The sequence below is a fragment of the Lycorma delicatula genome, chromosome 1, assembly GCF_047948215.1.
Source record: "Lycorma delicatula isolate Av1 chromosome 1, ASM4794821v1, whole genome shotgun sequence".
NCBI lineage: Eukaryota > Metazoa > Arthropoda > Insecta > Hemiptera > Fulgoridae > Lycorma > Lycorma delicatula.
This window is the reverse complement of record NC_134455.1, coordinates 35,014,202-35,034,325: the sequence shown is the minus strand read 5'-3', so window position 1 is coordinate 35,034,325 and position 20,124 is coordinate 35,014,202. Positions and strand designations below refer to the sequence as shown.

Here is a 20,124-nt window from a genome sequence, read left to right as displayed (position 1 = left end):
GAAAAATATAGTTAAAAGAAGAGACAGACTTATAGGCCACATACTAAGGCATCCTGGAATAGTCGCTTTATTATTGGAAGGACAGGTAGAAGGGTAAAATTGTGTAGGCAGGCCACGTTTGGAATATGTAAAACAAATTGTTAGGGATGTAGGATGTAGAGGGTATACTGAAATGAAACGACTAGCACTAGATAGGGAATCTTGGAGAGCTGCATCAAACCAGTCGAAGGACTGAAGACAAAAAAAAATTATATCTAATAAACCATTGTTTGTTTAAACTGTGTAAAATCTTTTCTAACATTTTGATGTCATTTCTGAATTATTCATTCTATAAAAGGAATCGTAGTGAAGACATTTTACTCACAGTTAAATTACTATTTCATCCATACATACCTTCATTAATGAGGTAATGGTTTTGTAAGCTACATTAAATATGTTTGTTTCCTTCCTGAAATGTCTTGATGATTAATGTTTTATTGTTGTAAACTCTAAGGTAAACTTATTTATTAAAAGTTGGACTATTTGTTACTTTACATGGGTATAGCGTTTGGTTTTAATTTTCTTCTTGCTACCATCACACTTTTATTCATTCGTCATTAACAGCACTGTTACTGACTTCGTCACTATAGTTATTCGGTCATCAGTAACAGTTTGGTACTAGTAAAGAATAAACTACATACGAATCATCAGTTTTATAAGTAATTAACGTAAAGTTGTTAACCGGCTTCTGTAGTGAATTTGGATTAAGCGACACTTTTATCGAAATATTTCATAGAATGTAATCTTATGAAGTTATCTGCAGAAAAATTATTATTACCTTATTATACTTTTACCAAAACGAAGGATCATTTTTTGATAAAACTGAATTTCCATCAGGAATTGTTCTTAAGATTACTGCAATCCAGCTCGTATTTGTCAACCGAGTTCCTACACATTTACCTGTTCTGTTGAAAAACGTTTACCCAACTGCATTCCTAAAAACTTTCCTTCGCAGTACTGCGCAAGAGGACTGAATTTTTGTTATTTTGTTTTGTAGAATTTTTGGCGTAAGAAACATACCAAGCATAAATTAATTGAGAGAACTAAAAGAGATATAATTTTTTATTTATTTAATATTAAAATAATATTTTCAGTTTATTTTATTTAAACAGAATTTTTTTGGTCTGTTAATTTTATAGCAGTGTAAAAAAAAGTGAAATTTCATGTTTTTAGTTTCACATGACCTAGATTTTTTCCCATCGTGTTAATTTTTTTAAACGTATTGTTTGATAATAAATTATATTTTATAAAAATCAGTTTTGAATAAGAAATTTTGTAATAAAAAAACGCATTCTAATAATTAGGTGTAGGTTTTACCTTTGGTAAACAAATAATAATAAAGTCTGTAAAATTAGAACTAGACATAAAACAAACAAAATTGAATATTAATATTATGGATTCACTAACTATACTGTCCAGTATTTTAACTGAAGTAGATCATGCAGCTTTTAACAATTATTTAAAATAAAAATTAATTCTGAGAAATTGCTTGGCATTATAAGAAAAACAATAACCAAACTTACTTCATTGCTGAACCAGAGGAAGCAATTGGCTGTCTGTGAATAAAGGTAAATCATTAACTTGTTTAGCAAAATTGTTGGTAATATTATAGAGTTACAATTTTGCAGCTCAGAACTATAAATAAATTTTTAATGCTTATGAAATAAAATGTAATGGTTAGCCAGTATGTATATTACTCGTATGTTAGTCATAAGTTAGAAGAGGCCATGAAGTAATTGTTACAACAAACTATACATAACGATAAATGAAAAATGGGGCTCCTGTCATTTAGGACGAGCTTATGGCAAAGTTGATGAGAATTTGGTAATATATTAGAATGTGTTACTGCTTTGTAACATATTGTAACTCTTAATAAATATGGGAAAGAAGCAGTAGTTTTAATAATGTGGCAGTTACACTAAGCTGGGAAGAACAAATTTCTGTCATTATTGTTTAACCACAATTGTGGAAGGATGTTTAAAATTTTGTATGATATGCTCACAATAAAAGCCCATGAATAAGGTTAAATATAAAAATTACTGTAATAAATAGCATAGCTAATAGATCCTTTCTTTTTTTGTCTTCAGTCATTTGACTGGTTTGATGCAGCTCTCCAAGATTCCCTATCTAGTGCTAGTCGTTTCATTTCAGTATACTCTCTACATCCTACATCCCTAACAATTTGTTTTACATATTCCAAACGTGGCCTGCCTACACAATTTTTTCCTTCTACCTGTCCTTCCAATCTTAAAGCGACTATTCCAGGATGCCTTAGTATGTGGTCTATAAGTCTGTCTCTTCTTTTAACTATATTTTTCCAAATGCTTCTTTCTTCATCTATTTGCCGCAATACCTCTTCATTTGTCACTTTATCCACCCGTCTGATTTTTAACATTCTCCTATAGCACCGCATTACAAAAGCTTCTAATATTTTCTTCTCAGATACTCCGATCGTCCAAGTTTCACTTCCATATAAAGCGACACTCCAAACATATACTTTCAAAAATCTTTTCCTGACATTTAAATTAATTTTTGATGTAAACAAATTATATTTCTTACTGAAGGCTCGTTTCGCTTGTGCTTTTCGGCATTTTATATCGCTCCTGCTTCGTCCATCTTTAGTAATTCTACTTCCCAAATAACAAAATTCTTCTACCTCCGTAATCTTTTCTCCTCCTATTTTCACATTCAGCGGTCCATCTTTGTTATTTCTACTACATTTCATTACTTTTGTTTTGTTCTTGTTTATTTTCATGCGATAGTTCTTGCGTAGGACTTCATCTATGCCGTTCATTGTTTCTTCTAAATCCTTTTTACTCTCGGCTAGAATTACTATATCATCAGCAAATCGTAGCATCTTTATCTTTTCACCTTGTACTGTTACTCCGAATCTAAATTGTTCTTTAACATCATTAACTGCTAGATCCATGTAAAGATTAAAAAGTAACGGAGATAGGGAACATCCTTGTCGGACTCCCTTTCTTATTACGGCTTCTTTCTTATGTTCTTCAATTATTACTGTTGCTGTTTGCTTCCTGTACATGTTAGCAATTGTTCTTCTATCTCTGTATTTGAACCCTAACTTTTTTAAAATGCTGAAGATAGATAGATCCTAGTAGTAAAATATCTTAATTTGTTAACATCAGATATTACTTTTTATGTTTTTTTTTTCATTTATACCATTTAGTTGGCTCACAGGATCTTTACTTCTTTTTGTATGAAAAATTCCATTGTAAAGAACCAGATATCTCTGCAAATGAATGAAACAGGGATGATGAAAAAGTATTTAAGTATTGAGAACTAATTATAACAAATAATTATTTCAATAATATTAAAATTAGAGTGGTATTCGTAGTTTAGGAAGGAGTATTTGTTTAATTCTGATACATTACTGAAAACCAGTAACTACCTTTAAATCCGTTAGTAGTATCCATAGTAAAGCTCACCGTTGCTGTTGCTGACGTAATTTATGTTATGAAAACATAGGACATTTTAACTAAACATGAGAAATTTCACCCCTGAATTAATTAATTGTCTTGTAGATATCTTGCAGTTTATTTCTTAATTTTTTTTTTCAGGTTGAAATATTATATTAGTTAACTGAAATTAATTATGAGTTTTAAAATTAAATATAAATAGTTTTAAAAAATTTACCAATTGAGAGCACTGGGTGTTGATGTGTCAATAATATGTCAGTTCAGTTATATACAACAAATTAAATAATTAATATTTATCAATTGTAATATAATAATACCATAATTTATCAATAGTTTTATCATTTTTATAATACTATTCTATTAACATTTTCTTATACCATGATATCTTGGTTAAATCGTAGCTTGCTTTTGTTGTTTGTGTCTTGACTTAGATGTCCATCTGATTTTATTTTTACACTGTTTTTTTTACTAAAACCTTTTTAAAATAGTATTTTACACTTGTAATATTAATTTATTTTAGGTATAATTTTTTAAATTTTATTAATAGTTTGTTTACTATGTGAAAATTCATGTTTTGATTAAAAAAGGTGCTTAATTTATCTTTTTAACTGATATAAGTTTTAGGTTTTTGCAGTTATTATTTGTTAATAGAATGCCGCAAGAAGTTTTGATATTACCAGACAATTATACTTTCAAGCTAACAATTATTCAGTGCTGTGACAGCTACCGTTGTGTTGTAAAGTTCTAATTAACAAAATGCACTGACCTTGGTGACCCAGGAATATAGAAACTTTATACTCAATATATAAACAAGAAATGCAGCAGCATCCTACGGGCTGCAAATCAACAGAGGTTCGCTGCTAAATATCCAAATACTTTTGGAATATCATGTCGATGGATCAATAATATATACAGTAAAAATTTAATTGATTACTATTCTGATTAAATTATTTGCTCATTAACCATTACAGAGATCTTCTTATTAAATGGGGCACGAGTTGTTTTACCATAGTTGATATAGTTTGATTTATTTTTTGTGCTTTTATGTATTGAAATAAATGTAGTTTATTTGAAGGTAAATGTTGTTTTTAAACATCACCTTATTGTTATTTTGAGATGCAAACTGCCTCAACGTGCTTATATATGTGCAATATACTAGGATGTAAATTATTAATCTTATTAGGATTCATATTCTGTGAATCTTGTGAATGAAAAATGTATTTCATCGTACATGTAGTGAAGTGCTGTTGCAATTGATTGTATGTAAAATATTAAGGTTAGAAATTTTAACTGGCATAAAATTCATCACATATTATGAATGTTTTGGTACTATTTTATTACTATAACTTATTTTTATTATATTTTATTTTTTCATTTTTGGTTATTTTCAGAGGAATTTTTCCTTAATGATCCTGAGCTACAGGATAAAGTACCGATTGAATATGTAAGTCATGCTGAAAAATACCAAGAATCTGTTAGAAAATCATGTATAATGTTTAAGAAAATTAAAGAGTGGCAAGATAAAAAAAATGTTGGAAGTGGTGTAGATATTTATCAGTAAGTACTATCACGCTGTAATTATCATTATTTATTTTTTTATTTATTATTTGCTGCATTTATCTGAAAATGTGTAGTATCATCTTTGTACTCATAATGATATTAATGTAATTGTTAATTCTTTATGACTGATTTATATTGAGGGGTGCTTTAGTTATTCTTTTCTTTATTGGTGATTACACCTACGGTTGACATTGTACCTTAAAGCATATCATATGCTTTACTTTTTGCTGAATGAATTGGCTCTTCTGTTCTGTGTTAGTATTGATTTAGTTGTGATTAGGCAGGTTGAATGACAACCTTTCTATGCTCTGATGTATGATTATAAATTTTTGGTTCAGTGGAAATTTGTTTATTCAGAGATGAAAAGATAGAAAATCTGAAATATTGATATCTTTAAATTAATGAAGTTTTGGTGTTACTGTTACAATTATAGTATTGTTATTTGTTGTAATAATTTTTAGTAATTTCCTTGTATTGGTTATTCTTTATCAGTCTTATTTGTTTTGTTCCAACTCCTTGTACCATGGGTGTCAAAGGAAATAAATATCAATTAAAGAATAGTAGTACATTTGGAAACTCTAAAGATCAACATACATTTCCCAATGAACAATGATCATCATTCTTGATTCCCATCTGAAAAGCATTAATTCAAATATCTAACCCAGCAACAACAAATTATTAACAAAAAATTTCTAATAGCTTAATTAATTTTAATGGATTATGTCTTGCTTATAGAAATACTCAATACCTTGCCGATGGTGAGGGGGCTTGAGTACTCAGTGATACAGAGTAGCTGGACTGGTGCAACCATATCAGAGAAGTATCCGTTGAGAGCCAGACTAAGGAATGATTCCTAAAAGAGGGCAACAGCTCTTTGAGCAGTTGTTAAGGGCACAGGTCAGGAGGACTTAAACAGCCATATCAACATCACTCAATCTTCTGAGTACTGCGCAGCTAAAAGCAATGGAAAACTACAGCTGTTTTTTTTCCAAGAAAATGTAGCTCTCTGCATTTTCATGTAACAAAGATGGAGATGCCTTCCTTGGTAAAATATTCTGTAGGTAAACTAGTACCCCGTTTGGATCTCCAGGTGGGAACTATTAAGGAAGGGGTCACCAGAAAATTAAAAAAATTACATTCTACAAGTTGGAGCATGGAATGTTAGAAGTCTAAAAATAGTTGGTAGGTTAGAATATTTAAAGAGGGAAATGGATAGGTTAAATGTAGATGTCGTAGGAATTAGCAAGGTTCGGTGGGAAGAGGAAAACAACTTTTGGTCTGGCGATCTTAGAATAATTAACTCAGCTTCAAATAAAGCTACAGGCAGGAGTAGGTTTCATAATGAACAAGAAGATCGGGAAGAAAGTAAAGTATTTCAAAATGCATAGTGACAGAATTATTGTAATAAGGATAAAATCAAAACCTAAGCCAAAAACGATTGTTAATGTCTATATGCCTACAAGTACCCATGATGATGATGAGGTAGAGTGTGTATACGAATAAATTGATGAAGCAATTAAACACATAAAAAGGGATGAAAGTAAAATCGGAAAAGATAAGGAAGGAAATATTGTAAGTGAATACGGGCTGGGCAAAAGGAGTAAAAGAGGGGACCAACTTATTGAGTTTTGCATGAAGTATAATTTAATAATTGTCAACACCCAGTTTAAAAATCATAATAGAAGAATATATACAAGGGTAAGTCAATTACTATCCGCAATGTAGTTATAAATTTTATTGCAATACAAATGGAAAACTTACATGTACATCATTTTTCAACATAGTCCCTTTGCATTTCAACGCACTTGGTCTATCATTGCACAAGCTTCCTGATGCCCTCATAAAAAAAGGTTTTCGGTTGAGCTGCGAGCCAGGAATGCCCCGTTTCTCTCATTGTTTCGTCTTGAGGTAAATCGACGGCCCCTTAATGCCTCTTTGAGTGGACCAAACAAGTAGTAGTCAGAAGGGGCAAGATCAGGACTATACAGAGGATGAGCCAGTACTTCAGAGTTGAGTTTCTGTAGCATTTCAGCAGTGTGGGCAGTAGAGTGTGGACGGGCATTGTTGTGCAACAACACAACATCTTTCGACAGCAGTACTCAGCGTTTGCTTCGAATTGCAGGCTTCAGCTTGGCAGTAAGCATCATACTGTAACACACACTTTTTATTGTCGTGCCCCTTTCCTCATAATGTTCCATACTGGGCCTTGTGAATCCTAAAAAACTGTAAGCATCAGTTTTCCTGCAGATGGTTGGGTCTTGAACTTTTTTTTGTAGGGCAAATTAGGATGTTTCCATTCCATACTCTGCCGTTTACTCTCCGACTTGTAATGATGGATCCATGTATCATCACCAGTGATGATTCTGTCTAAGAAGATGTCCCGTTTGTTACTATAGCGATCCAAATGTTTTTGGCAGATGTCCAATTGCATTTGTTTATGCAACTGTGTGAGATGTTTTGAGACCGATCTTGCACAGACTTTATGAAACCCAAGTCTGTTGTGAATGATTTTGTAGGCAGAACTGTGACTAATTTGCAGATGATGTGCCACTTCATCCATTGTTATTCGTCTACCTAAGAAAACCATGTCACGTGCACACTCAATGTTTTCCTCATTTGTGGTGTTAAACGGTCGTCCGACTATTTGTCATGCATAACACTTGTGCAACCATTTTTGAATATTTCAATCCATTTGTAGACACTCCGTTGCAGCAACACACTGTTCCTGTACTGTACCAAAAGTCTTCGATGAATTTCGGTCCCTGATACACCATCCGACCACAAAAAATGGATCACTGAACGTTGCTCTTCTTTGGTGCAGACAAAAAGCAGACCAGCCATGGTTAACAGTAGGTCAGCAACAATGGAACTTACCTAGCAGCATCAAACCTGCACAGACATAACAACAATTAAACCATACATGCGTCATTTACGCAATATGACGTACTACCAACATGAACAAAAACGTAACCAAATTGCAATAATAATTCACTTACCCTCATACATAGAAAATGTCAGGCAATAGTGCAAGGTATCAGATAGATTATATCATGGTTAAACAAAGATTTAGAAATCAACTCGTCGACTGCAAACATTATCCTGGAGTAGACATTGATAGCGATTATAATTCAGTGATAATGATATGTAGATTGAGGTTTAAAAACCTGAAGAAAATATGTCAGATGAATCGGTGGAATTTAGAGTAGCTTGAGGAAGAGGATGTAAAGAAGATTTTTGGGGAGGACTTCGAAAGAGACCTGTGTAAAAAAGGTAAGGTAGAAAATACAGAAGAAGAATGGGAGAATGTTAAATACTATAAACAGTAAGTGCAAATTAGTGAAAGAAGAGTGGATTAATGAAAAGTGTTCAGCAGTACAAAGAGATATGATCATTGGTAAAATAGATGGAGCACACAGGAAAGTTAAGGAGAATTTTGTTGTACTTAAATTAAAATCTAATAATGAGATAAACAAAGGTGGTATACTGATTTAAAATACAAAAGAAAAGGTCGATAGGTGGTTGGAATATATTGAAGAGTTACACGCAGGAAATGAATTAGAAACTGGTGTTATAGAGGAAGAAGAGGAGGGTAAAGAGAATGAAAAGGGAGATACAATACTGAGATCTGAATTTAAGACCATTAAAAGATTGGAATGACAGAAAGACTCCTGGGAAAGACGGGATACCTGCAAAGTTAGTGTGCAATGTAGGTGAGAAAGCGATAGATAGATTATACAAACTGGTGTGTGATTTACAAAAAAGGGGAAGTTCTGTCAGACTTCAAAAAGAGTGTTATTTTCATGATGCCATAGAAAGCAGGAACAGATAAATGTGAAGAATACAGAACAATTAGTTTAATTACTCATGCATCTAAAATCTTAACTAGAATTCTGTACAGAAGAATTGAGAAGAGTGGAAAAAGTGTTAGCAGAAGACTTAATTTGGTTTCAGGAAAAATATAGGGACAAGGGAAGCAATTTTAGCACTCTGATTAATAGTAGGAAGAAGAGTAAAGAAAACAAAGCAACATACTTTGCATTTATAAACCTAGAAAAGGCATTTGATAACGTAGATTGGAATAAAATGTTCAGTATTTTAAAAAAATTAGGGTTGAACTATAGAGACAGAAGAGGAATTGCTAACATTTACAGGAACCAAACTGCAACAGTAATAATTGAAGAGCATAAGAAAGAAGCCGAAATAAAGAAGGGAGTTTGACAAGGATGTTCCCTATTCCCATTACTTATTAATCTTTACATAGAACTAACAGTTAATAATAAACAACAATTTAGATCCGGAGTAACAGTGCAAAGGGAAAAGATAAATATGTTACAATTTTCCGATGATATAGTAATTCTAGCTGAGAGTAAAAAAGATTTAGAAGAAACAGTGATATGGATGAAGTCGTACACAAGAAATACCGCATGAAAATAAACAAGAACAAAACGAAAGTAAATGAAATGCATTAGAAATAATATAGATGTACCACTGAACATAAAAATAGCAAGAGAAAGGATTATGGAAGTACCAGAATTTTGTTATTTGGGAAGTAGAATTACTAAAGATGGACGAGCAGGAGCAATATAAAATTTCACATAGCACAGGCAAAATGAGCTTTAAGTCAAAAATATAATTTGCTTACATCAAAAATTAATTTAAACGTCAGGAAAACATTTTTGAAAGTATATGTTTGGTAGCTATATATAGAAGTGAAACTTGGATGATCAGAGTATGTGAGAAGAAAAGATTAGAAGCTTTTGAAATGTGGTGCTGTAGGAGAATGTTAAAAATCACATGGGTGGATAAAGTGACAAATGAAGAGGTATTGCGGCAAATAGATGAAGAAAGAAGCACTTGGAAAAATATAATTAAAAGAAGAGACAGACTTATAGGCCACATACTAAGGCATCCTGGAATTGTCGCTTTAATATTGGAAGGACAGGTAGAAGGAAAAAATTGTGTAGGCAGGCCACGTTTGGAATATGTAAAACAAATTGTTAGGGATGTAGGATGTAGAAGGTATACTGAAATGAAACGACTAGCACTAGATAGGGAATCTTGGAGAGCTGCATCAAACCAGTCAAATGACTGAAGACAAAAAAAAAAAACTAAAGGAATTCTGATTCCGACAACCAGTAGAACACTAATATTGATACAATTCCCCAACTTCTTGGAAAGATACTTTGTTACTATGATGATGATTATTTCTTATTAATACTCAGAGTTATACGTTTCAATATCAAAGCAAAGAAAAAATACAAAGTATAAAGTTAGCATTACATAGTAGGAGATTTATTAAAGTTTACCGGAAAACAGGAAAGAGGATTGGTAACATTATAATAAGTTGAGTTGGTTGTAAACACAGATGTTATCACATACATACATTTGTGGACAAACTCACCACATACATAACAAAAGGTATCCTCATCATTTACATAATTTTGAGGCATTATGACGCTGCTCTGGTAAGAAACTTAAAGACAATAATAAGACTGAACAAAATTAATTCATTCGTAAATCCAGTGCTTAATACAAACATATCACAGTTGTGTTTTCAGCTACATGTTTTGATCTGTACAGGCATGATTAATCTTGTCCATGAAGACTCACTCTTCAGTATTAGATATGATGTCATAATATGTGATTATGGTATGATTTAATTTTTTGTCTAGTATTGTTTATTTATAGCTTACAAATGATGTTAACAAAGTTAAACAATAAAAAATGAGCTAACAGAATACAACGTAGGAGCTTAAAATGCTAACTGTACATTGAAAAATGAAAAAAATCCTTTAATTAAAATTTAAAAACTTTTCAAAAGTGGTGGATGATAGAAAGATTTAAGTTTATGTTAGTTTTCCGCATCAAAAAACAGATTAAAATCATGTATCGCATGTTAGGAAACAAAAAATTATGTATATTAGTGTAATGTTTTATTATTATTCATTATGTGGTTTTTTTTCAAGAAATTGTGTTTTAAGTTTACTATTTATTTTTAATATGTCATCTCTTGTAAATTAATGAATTTATGCTTATAATTTTTTTATTGTCTGCATAATTAATTTAGCTTGTGCACAGTTTATACATATTTGAAATTCTGACCAAAATTTGGAATAATGATAAAATTTATTTAAAAATAAAAGCAGTATAACATTGTTATCGGATTTTCATTCTTCATCATTTAAAATACAATTTATTTATTAACCTAGTAGATGAAACATTCTTTTTTTCTATTTTAATTTATTAACATAAAAAGTTTTTTATTTAAAATATCTGATGAAGTAATAATAACTACGAAAACATATATAAAAAGTGTTAATATTTATTACTGACAATAATTTATTGATGCATATATATATTTTTTAGGTAAATTTTTACTTTTTTGTGTTAATTCTAGCAGAAACACAATATTTATAGATAGATTTGGTAATTGTTTAAATAAAAAGGCTTTTTTCATAAAAAGAATCTTTTAAAAAAAACAAAATTATTTTTTATATTTTTTAATAAGTCACGAATTTAATATTGTTCGTTATTTCAGAATATTTCTTGAAGATATCTTAATAATACACATTTAACACTTAAATAACAAACAAAAATTAAAGATAACATTTTGTAATTTAATATCATAACCACATCGAGGAGTGTCACTAGCAACCCCTTTGGTAAGGATGACAAGTGACAGAGAGTTTGCAACGTTACCCCCTTAATCTTTAAAGTAGCATTTATCGACACCTTCCATATCTTCAAATTCATTTTATTAAACAAGAATGATTTTGGATATATGAATTGAATTGTGTTTAAGAATCGTGAATAAAAATGTAATTTTATTTGCAAAGCAGTTTTCCGATTAGCATTCCTGTTTTTTTATTGTAGTGCATCAATGCCCCACAGTAACTACTCTAAAAATATTCAGACTTCAGACTTGCAAATGGTCTGACCAATCATCAGCTGATTAGATGATACATGAGAGAAAGAGACAAAGATAGAGAAAAAAAAGAAAGGTGAAAAAGTTTACTCTACTATTAATATAACATAAAACAGGCAAATCTCGGTGAAGCTGATTTTTAGCTATATTAATTTATTTATTTCCATTTATATAAATAAAATGTTTGTACAACAACATATGGTATTCAGCCATCTTTCAGAGGTTGAGTATGTTTTACTCGAACTAATGATGCTCTACAAAATTCAGTAACTTATTTGCAATTCACTTTCAAATACAACACTGTGATAAAATTGAAATCAAAACACATTCTGTCAAGTATTTTTCATAGTTTATTAGTAGTGTAATATTTTCACTACTTACTAGATTAAACTTTCATTTGGCTTACTACATAAAGTTTATTTTTCATTTCAATATAAGATAATTTTTGTTAATTCTACATGAAATTATGGACACTTCCATCTTTAGGTCTATGCAAAAAAAAGAAATCAAAGCATCCTGTTAGGTATTTTTCATGATATATTTAATATTTACATTAAACTCCGTGCATACAACCTGTTTTCAAAACAGAAATTTGTCTTCTGAATTTATTTTCAAAATTAGTGATTATTCCTTTTTTTATAAAAAAAAAATTTTTTAGGAGCAAGTATGACTTTATGGTCTGCACTACTTTATGGATTAAACTTTCATTCAATAATCTTCCTACAGCATAATGTTTCTTTTTCATTTCAAATAAGATATTTTTATAAATCCTGTGTGAAACCCTTTGGACAATTCCATTTTCAATTCTATACAAAGAATGAAATCAAAATACATTCTGTCAAGCTTAATCTTTCATTCCATCCGTTTTCCTACTACATAAAGTTTCTTTTATATTTCAATAAAAGTCTTTTTTTTTCTACATACAACTCTATTCCTAAAAATATTTACGTTGAGGTAATGTTGTAGGATATTGAAATACTAATAAAAATACTATTTAAAAATAAGTTGTGAGTGAATAAAATTTTATTTTCATTAATAACTGCAGATAATTTTTTATATTTTTGTTATTGAATTATTATGAAAAATTATAAATTTTTTTTACAATCCGAGGTTAATATTTATTAATAAATCAATATATTTAAATTAAAAAAAAAGATGCAATATCCCCTTGTAAGATGCAATATTTCATTAATTAAAATTTTATTTGGCTGTAATTTTGGAACTGATGAAAATAAGTACCAGTTATATCGCTGAAAAGCTCGCAATGAGGGCTTATTACTGTAGTTAAGAAAAAATCCAAAATTCAAATTTTTTTGGATTTTGGGATTTTTTGGATACTTTTTGTTCAGTCGATTGCAGTCAAAAGGGGAGGATCACAACTAGATGTTACAACATTCCTAAATTCAAAATTTCAACATCCTATAGATAATGGTTTTTGAGTTAAGCGAAATACATATGTACGTACAGACGTCATGCTGAAACTAGTCAAAATGGATGATTCTGTTGAAATCTGAAAACCAAAATTTTTCATGATCACAATACTTCCTTTTCTTCAAACAAGGAAGTAAAAACATTAACTCAACATAATTATGTTGAGCTAAATATAAATATGAAATTCATATAAATCATGAAAAATACTTGAAGGGATGTGTTTTGATTTCATTTTTTGCATAGAGTTGAAGATGGAATTGTCCATAGAGTTTCATATAGAATTAATAAAAATTATTGTATATAGTCACAAAAAATAAACTTTATGTAGCAGGCAAATTATCAAATAAAAGTTTAATCCACAAAGTAGAGCAGATCAAAAGTCATACTTGCTCCTAAATAATCTTTTTTGTAAAAAAAAAAAACAAATGATCATATATTTTAGAGCATTATTTTATTAAGTAACAAGGTTCAAAAATTGTATGTAAAAAGGTAAAAAACCTAAGTTTCTGTTTTTCGGTACTATATTCAAATCATAACAAAATTATGCATTATATTATATTAAGGATATTAGGTTTGATATTAACACACATATTAAAAAGGAACTATACCAGCATTTATCACCTGGAAAGTTCATTAGAAATCGTGGAAAACCTTTTATTAGAGGAGTATTACAAAGTAGAAAATTTTAAATAAAAATAATTTAGTCCAAATTAACTAAGATAAATATTAGATAACTAAATTTAATTAAGATAATATTTTAGTGTGAAGATAATAAGTAACTGGGAATTGACCTCACGTCTTGGTTGAGTATGATATGTTTGTAATACTCCTAACTACTACTTTTGTTTTTGATGATGTGTCATAGTCTATGACTGTAATTTCTATATCTTTATATTCCAAGAATTCTGATTAACAGTACATGTAAAAATTGTTTGTAATCACATATTTTTGTTTAAAGAATAATTACTGAAAAACTAGTAAAAAAAAGTTTTGGTACTTTATTTTATTGGAATATTATATGCTTATCAATAACAACTTTATTGTATTCATTACAATAACAAGATTCTGTTCATTATATTAATATGAATGATATGAGTATGCAGACCTTATCAACTGGTAGGAATAATAACTAACTTGATTCTGTTATTATGGATGTAGACAAAATTAATAGCTATTTGAATACAATACAAAATGATTTGAATCTTCTTAAGGAAGATCAACATATTACTTTATATACATCTATCGATGTTAAAATGAATTGTTGAATCAAATGAAAATAAATGCTAAAACAGATAACCAAATTGTGAATTAAAAAAATGTGAATTGCAATTCAAATTAGAATGTTTACTGAAGTCCAAACAGAATTCAGAATTTAATTGAATATCATTTTTACTATGCCAAAATATAATTAAAATAAATATCACTGGATGTGAAATATAACATTTAATCTTACTTGTAAAATTGATTCCACAGAAATAAAATTTCTATTTCAATGAAGATGTGATATATTGTGTTTATTGAGGATGGGCTAGGAAGAGGTAATCAGGCATTACTGCTTATGAGTTTCTTAGGAATTCTCAGAGTGTAGACTTCATTGTAAAAGAATACTAAGGTAGAACTAAATTAAACTTTGACTGGAAATAGGTGAAGGAACCCCATTTACAGGCTCCAAGGCAATGTCGGGCTCGCTAACAGGTTCTGCAAGATGTTATTAAATGCGTATTTGTTCCTGCGCACTACCGACTAAACCTCTACCCCTAGCTAAAACCACCTCTCTTGGAAACCGCTTATATGACATTACTTCAGGAAGGGGGAAACGTCCACACACACAATTAGTCACCACAAGCATAACAGGGAACACCCAAACAAACACGCATTTACCACAAAACGAAACACAAAAGGCAAACACAGACAACAAATTAAGCCAAAAAGATTAACAACCACGCATACAAACATGAAACATGCCAACAAATCAAGGAACAACCAAAACACACACATCTCACAGACAAAACTCACAAAACGCAATAAAGCTACAAGAAACACCCAACAATACTGTCGCTGTTACATCTTTCTTCGATGTAACAGTAAGAGACACCATCGGGCACCATGAATGGAGTGCCCATGGCTTCGTCGCACCAAGGTGACCCCCAGATGTTCAGGAAATCCCCAAGATGCTTAGCCGCAAGCCTGTCTGACCCAGCACCCTATAGGATCCCTTGCGATTCATTTGGCGTGAACATACAGTCACAGCCAAGCATGCCTAACATTTCCAAGTAATTCTGTATAAAACATGGGCATTAGAAATACATGTTCTGTGGTCTCTTTTTCCTCGTACTTTGGGCAAATGTCCGATTGGTCCAAGTTAAACCTATGGAGATATGATATATAGCCGCCATGGCTCGCCAGGAACTGTGTAAGACTGTATCCTAGCGATCCATGCACCCTCTCACACCACCATCTCAAATCACCAATGAAGCGATGTGTCCACCAACCCCTCATGCTTTGATCCCATCTCTTGCCACAATTCTATGAACTAACCTGTTATTGTCTTAATTGCCAATTTCCTGTGTACAGGCATCAAATCCCCCAACTTTCTTATTCTCTTCCGTTGCAGCAATACCAAGTCTATCGGCATACGTCCGGCCAGCACTTCCACCACTGCTAACGATACTATTGTATATGCTGATATAGTCCACAAACAGCACCTCCTATGGAGGGACCCCAGTTTTCCTCTGTATTTATGGTATATAGTACTCCCGACCACAACTTGGCTCCATGCAGGAGAAAGGAATAAGCAAGTCCGGCCACTGTGTTGCACTCCTTCTGTGCTGACCTCCACCTTTTCCGAAGGACAAGAAGAAGCAGAGAAGGAGGTTGCTGACCAGCAACCTGCTTCTCTGCTGAGCTCTATCTTTATTTGGCAGAAGGCCTGCAAATCAGCTGCAGCACCCTATCAGCCTTACACTTGCCTGAATGTCATGAACTTCAAATCAGAGTCTGGATAGAGTCCAGACTCCATTTTTAAGTTACTTAATAGTAGATACTTAAGATACTTAATAGCAGGTCTCGTAGCAATCTTCTTACCCTCTAGCATAAGTGTCAAAGTAAACCTTCTTTTAGCAGTGGTGATTACCACCGCCTCAGTTTTCCCCGGTACTAGCTCCAGCCCGGAAATTTTGACTGTCTAACTTCATTTCAAAATCTCAGATTTATATAAATAAATGTGTATCACAGTCTAGTAAAGTTGGATTTAAATGAGCAAAAAAATTAATCAAAGGTCCCGGGTTCGAATTCTGATCAGGCATGGTGTTTTTCACACATGCTACAAATCATTCATCTCATCCTCTGAAGCAATACCTAACAGTGGTCCTGGAGGTTAAAAAAAAAATAAAAATAAAAATCAAGGACTATAACTTTTTCAAAGTCGCATCAAAGACTGAAAATATTTGAGGTAAGCTGAAAAGTCTTCTTCATTGTATGTTCATTCGTTGAATGGAGGTCAAACAAAGGTATTCCTGGATTGATTGGTGGAATTTTCAGACGGGGGAAGTACTGGAAAAGGATACTTTACTTATCACAGATGTATATTGCTTCTAAGAAGGGGAAACTTATGTCAGGAAGAGTAATTTGAGTGTCAGGATTGATGGAATCTTAAGTTAAACTCTTTTAGTATCAGTAGCTAGTGTAGTGTATGTGGTTTCTACCATAGATGATGAACGTGAAGTTAATGGTATATAAATCTATTTATGATGATTGTGTTTATAAGCTGTCTAAAGTGTGTGATGTATTAATTGTATCATTTCATGTTACTGACATAAAAAAATAAAATGAACTTTTATAACTTTATTAATTTTCTTAAAAGTTATGATTTTACTTGAAACATTTAATGAAAAAAAAAGATTATAAACTAGTTGAAAAATATTTATGTGATTCTAAATTAATTTATAGTGAAGCTATAAATTAAGTAAGTGTACGTAGCAGGACAGCAGATCGTCTAACTGTTGGGTTTGTGTTAGGTACTTGTGATTGTTGTTGAAAAATTCATAAAATTGGATACTGATGAGCACTTAGTTGAAATGTTGTGCAGTGATTGTATTTAGTTATTGCTTATTTACTGAACTTAAGTAAACTTTTACAGTATAAAGTTTTACTGAACTTGTAGGTATTTATCAAAATTGTAATTGGTGACTGAAATTAATATGTTGCAAGCAAACAACTGATAGATAATCTTAGGGGGGACCTGCCAAACATTTGTTACCAAAGCCAATCTAAGGAAAAGGTTTTAAATAAAAAAAGCCTTTTGCAATTAGTTTAGACATACTGTATTGAAGGGAAGATCTCATGAGGACTGTAATTAGGAATCTACTTTCATTGCGGGACAGACTTTTCTGTAAATGACCTTTATTATGTTTTATATTATGTAATAGATTTTTTTTACAAATTCAGAGTTTTAAATGATATGATCGATGCGATTTATTCAAATCATATGCCACTAGAATTACAAATAAAATTAAATGGATTTTGCCAGGGAGTGGGATATTTTACCCATTTTATCCAAATTAATGTGGATCCATGAGGATGAAAGGAATTTTAAAACTAAAGGGTTTAAAAAATTATGTTTTTATTGCATCACCAAATCTTAAAAATTGTGTAAACGAAATTTTAACTTATTAGTAAATGATGCCTCTCTTTGACAGAGAGGAAGGTTGTCAGAAGTGTCTGCTGTATAATATGGGAGTACAAAAGAGCTCCTCTCACTTTCTTAGCTTTATGTCCCTTTCTGAGGAAAGTTAGACTCTTTTACTCTTTACTTACCTATGCTTACTCCTGTACTTTTTGTAAAAGTACACTAGATAAGTCTGAGGTAATTATCTACGTAAACTGAAAATATTGGTTTGCCTTCTACAACTATATAAAGGTTGTACAGAAGTGGCACCAGTTGCAACAATTTAATTTTAATATTTAGATTTGTTTAGTAATAACTTGTATAATGTTTAACTTTCTTTTATTTTCTAAATTGGAATGTTTATTTTTTATTATTATGTAGTGAATATGATGTGGCATACGAGTAACTGAAAAAGTAATATTACTAGAACTATTTGTAACTCACGAGAAAAATTATTTAATATTATCTGTAAGGTTATTTAATTTGTAACAGTTTATTTCATCAGCTGGTTAATTCTGTTTTTGCTTCTTTTTATTAAATTTATTTTCTTGTTTATTGAACAATGAATTTTAATAGTATAAGTATATTACGAACATAATCTTGGTTAAATGTCATTTTGGCAGATGTATTATCCATGGCCAAGAGTGCTTTTAGAAAGTTTGAGTTAAAATTGTGTTTTTATTTTTATAATTGTTTAAACATAAACATCCATTATCTATTTATCCATCTAATTAATAAATAAATAAAATTTAAGAAAAAAAATTAATTTTAAATATGTTAATGGGCAAATATTTGAGTACGATCTAAGTACATATAAATAAATTTTTAAAATTTCATTCTTATCTAATCGGTATTATTCAAAAAGTTCATGAATGCAATAATATTTTTTCTTTTGCGAGGAAAATATTTCTTTTTATTGTAAATAAATTTTTAGAAGATTAGGTCGTTAGATAATTTATTAAAATTTATAAACTGAATCAAAGTAGCTGCTTTCTACAGATTGAGCGACAAAACCGAACCCTTAATGTAACCGCTGCAGAATCGGTAAGTTATGTGGAATGAAATTTTATGAATGATACGGATAAATTTAATAAGAAAAACCATAAAACGTAATTTAAATGTTGCATTTATTTACCTTATGGTTACAAAAGATGATCAAAATGACCACACTGTGCATCAGTGAACTTTTGTGCTCGACTGATAATATTGAGAGTATCAGTTACGTTTGAATATTCACTTTCAGTTCATCAATATTGTGGGGATTAGATGCGTAACTCTCTCCTTTAAGTAGCCTCAAAGGAAAAAATCGTAAGTAGACAACTCTGGGGAACGTGAAGGCCACCGTCCTCTGCTGACAGCTCGTTCATTTGTGAAAGCTTATTTTTTCTTCTTTTTCCTGTTTATCCTTCGGTAATTACCGTTCAGATAATACTTCAGGGGATAATATGTATGAGTATAAATGAAGTGTAGTCTTGTACAGTCTCAGTTCGACCGTTCCTGAGATGTGTGGTTAATTGAAACCCAACCACCAAAAAGAAAACCGGTATCCACAATCTACTATTCAAATCCGTGTAAAAGTGACTTTACTAGGGCTTGAACGCTGGAACTCTCGACTTTCAAATCAGCTGATTTGGGAAGACGCGTTCACCATTAAATCAATTCGGTGGGTTTAATTTGTGAAAGCTGCATGAACGTCATTCATTGAAACGTTTGATGTGTGACACATTGAACTGTCTTGTTGGAAAAAATTGTATTCTTTTTCATTATCAGTTAATTTCGCATACAGTTCTTCGAAAATGTCATCTTCTGGACTGGTAGTAATTCTCTTTTCAATATCGGCAATGAACTGTGGTGTCTTAACGAAAGGTTGCCTATTTCGTTTTGCATTTGAAACCGAACCTGTTGTACGCCATTTTAAAAAAAAAAAACTAATTCGTGTATGTTACTCTTCGCTGGGATACAGACATTCGAAAATTTTTCGAATACAAATATTTCACGTGATTCTTCAAACGATCCAGAACGAATATAGGCCTCAACTATAGCTATCCTCCTGTGGTCTGAATAAG

At 31.1% G+C, this 20,124-nt stretch overlaps 1 protein-coding gene across 1 annotated transcript in view; it reads left to right on the top strand.

Annotated features, from left to right (window-relative positions):
* Positions 1-20,124, top strand: part of LOC142317462 (acyl-coenzyme A oxidase 1-like) — a 153,351-nt gene that overhangs the window by 62,184 nt on the left and 71,043 nt on the right. Inside the window, exon 2 of the mRNA XM_075354032.1 lies at positions 4,868-5,033. Coding sequence (XP_075210147.1) covers positions 4,868-5,033 — 166 coding nt within the window. The remainder of the gene's footprint in view (positions 1-4,867; positions 5,034-20,124) is intronic.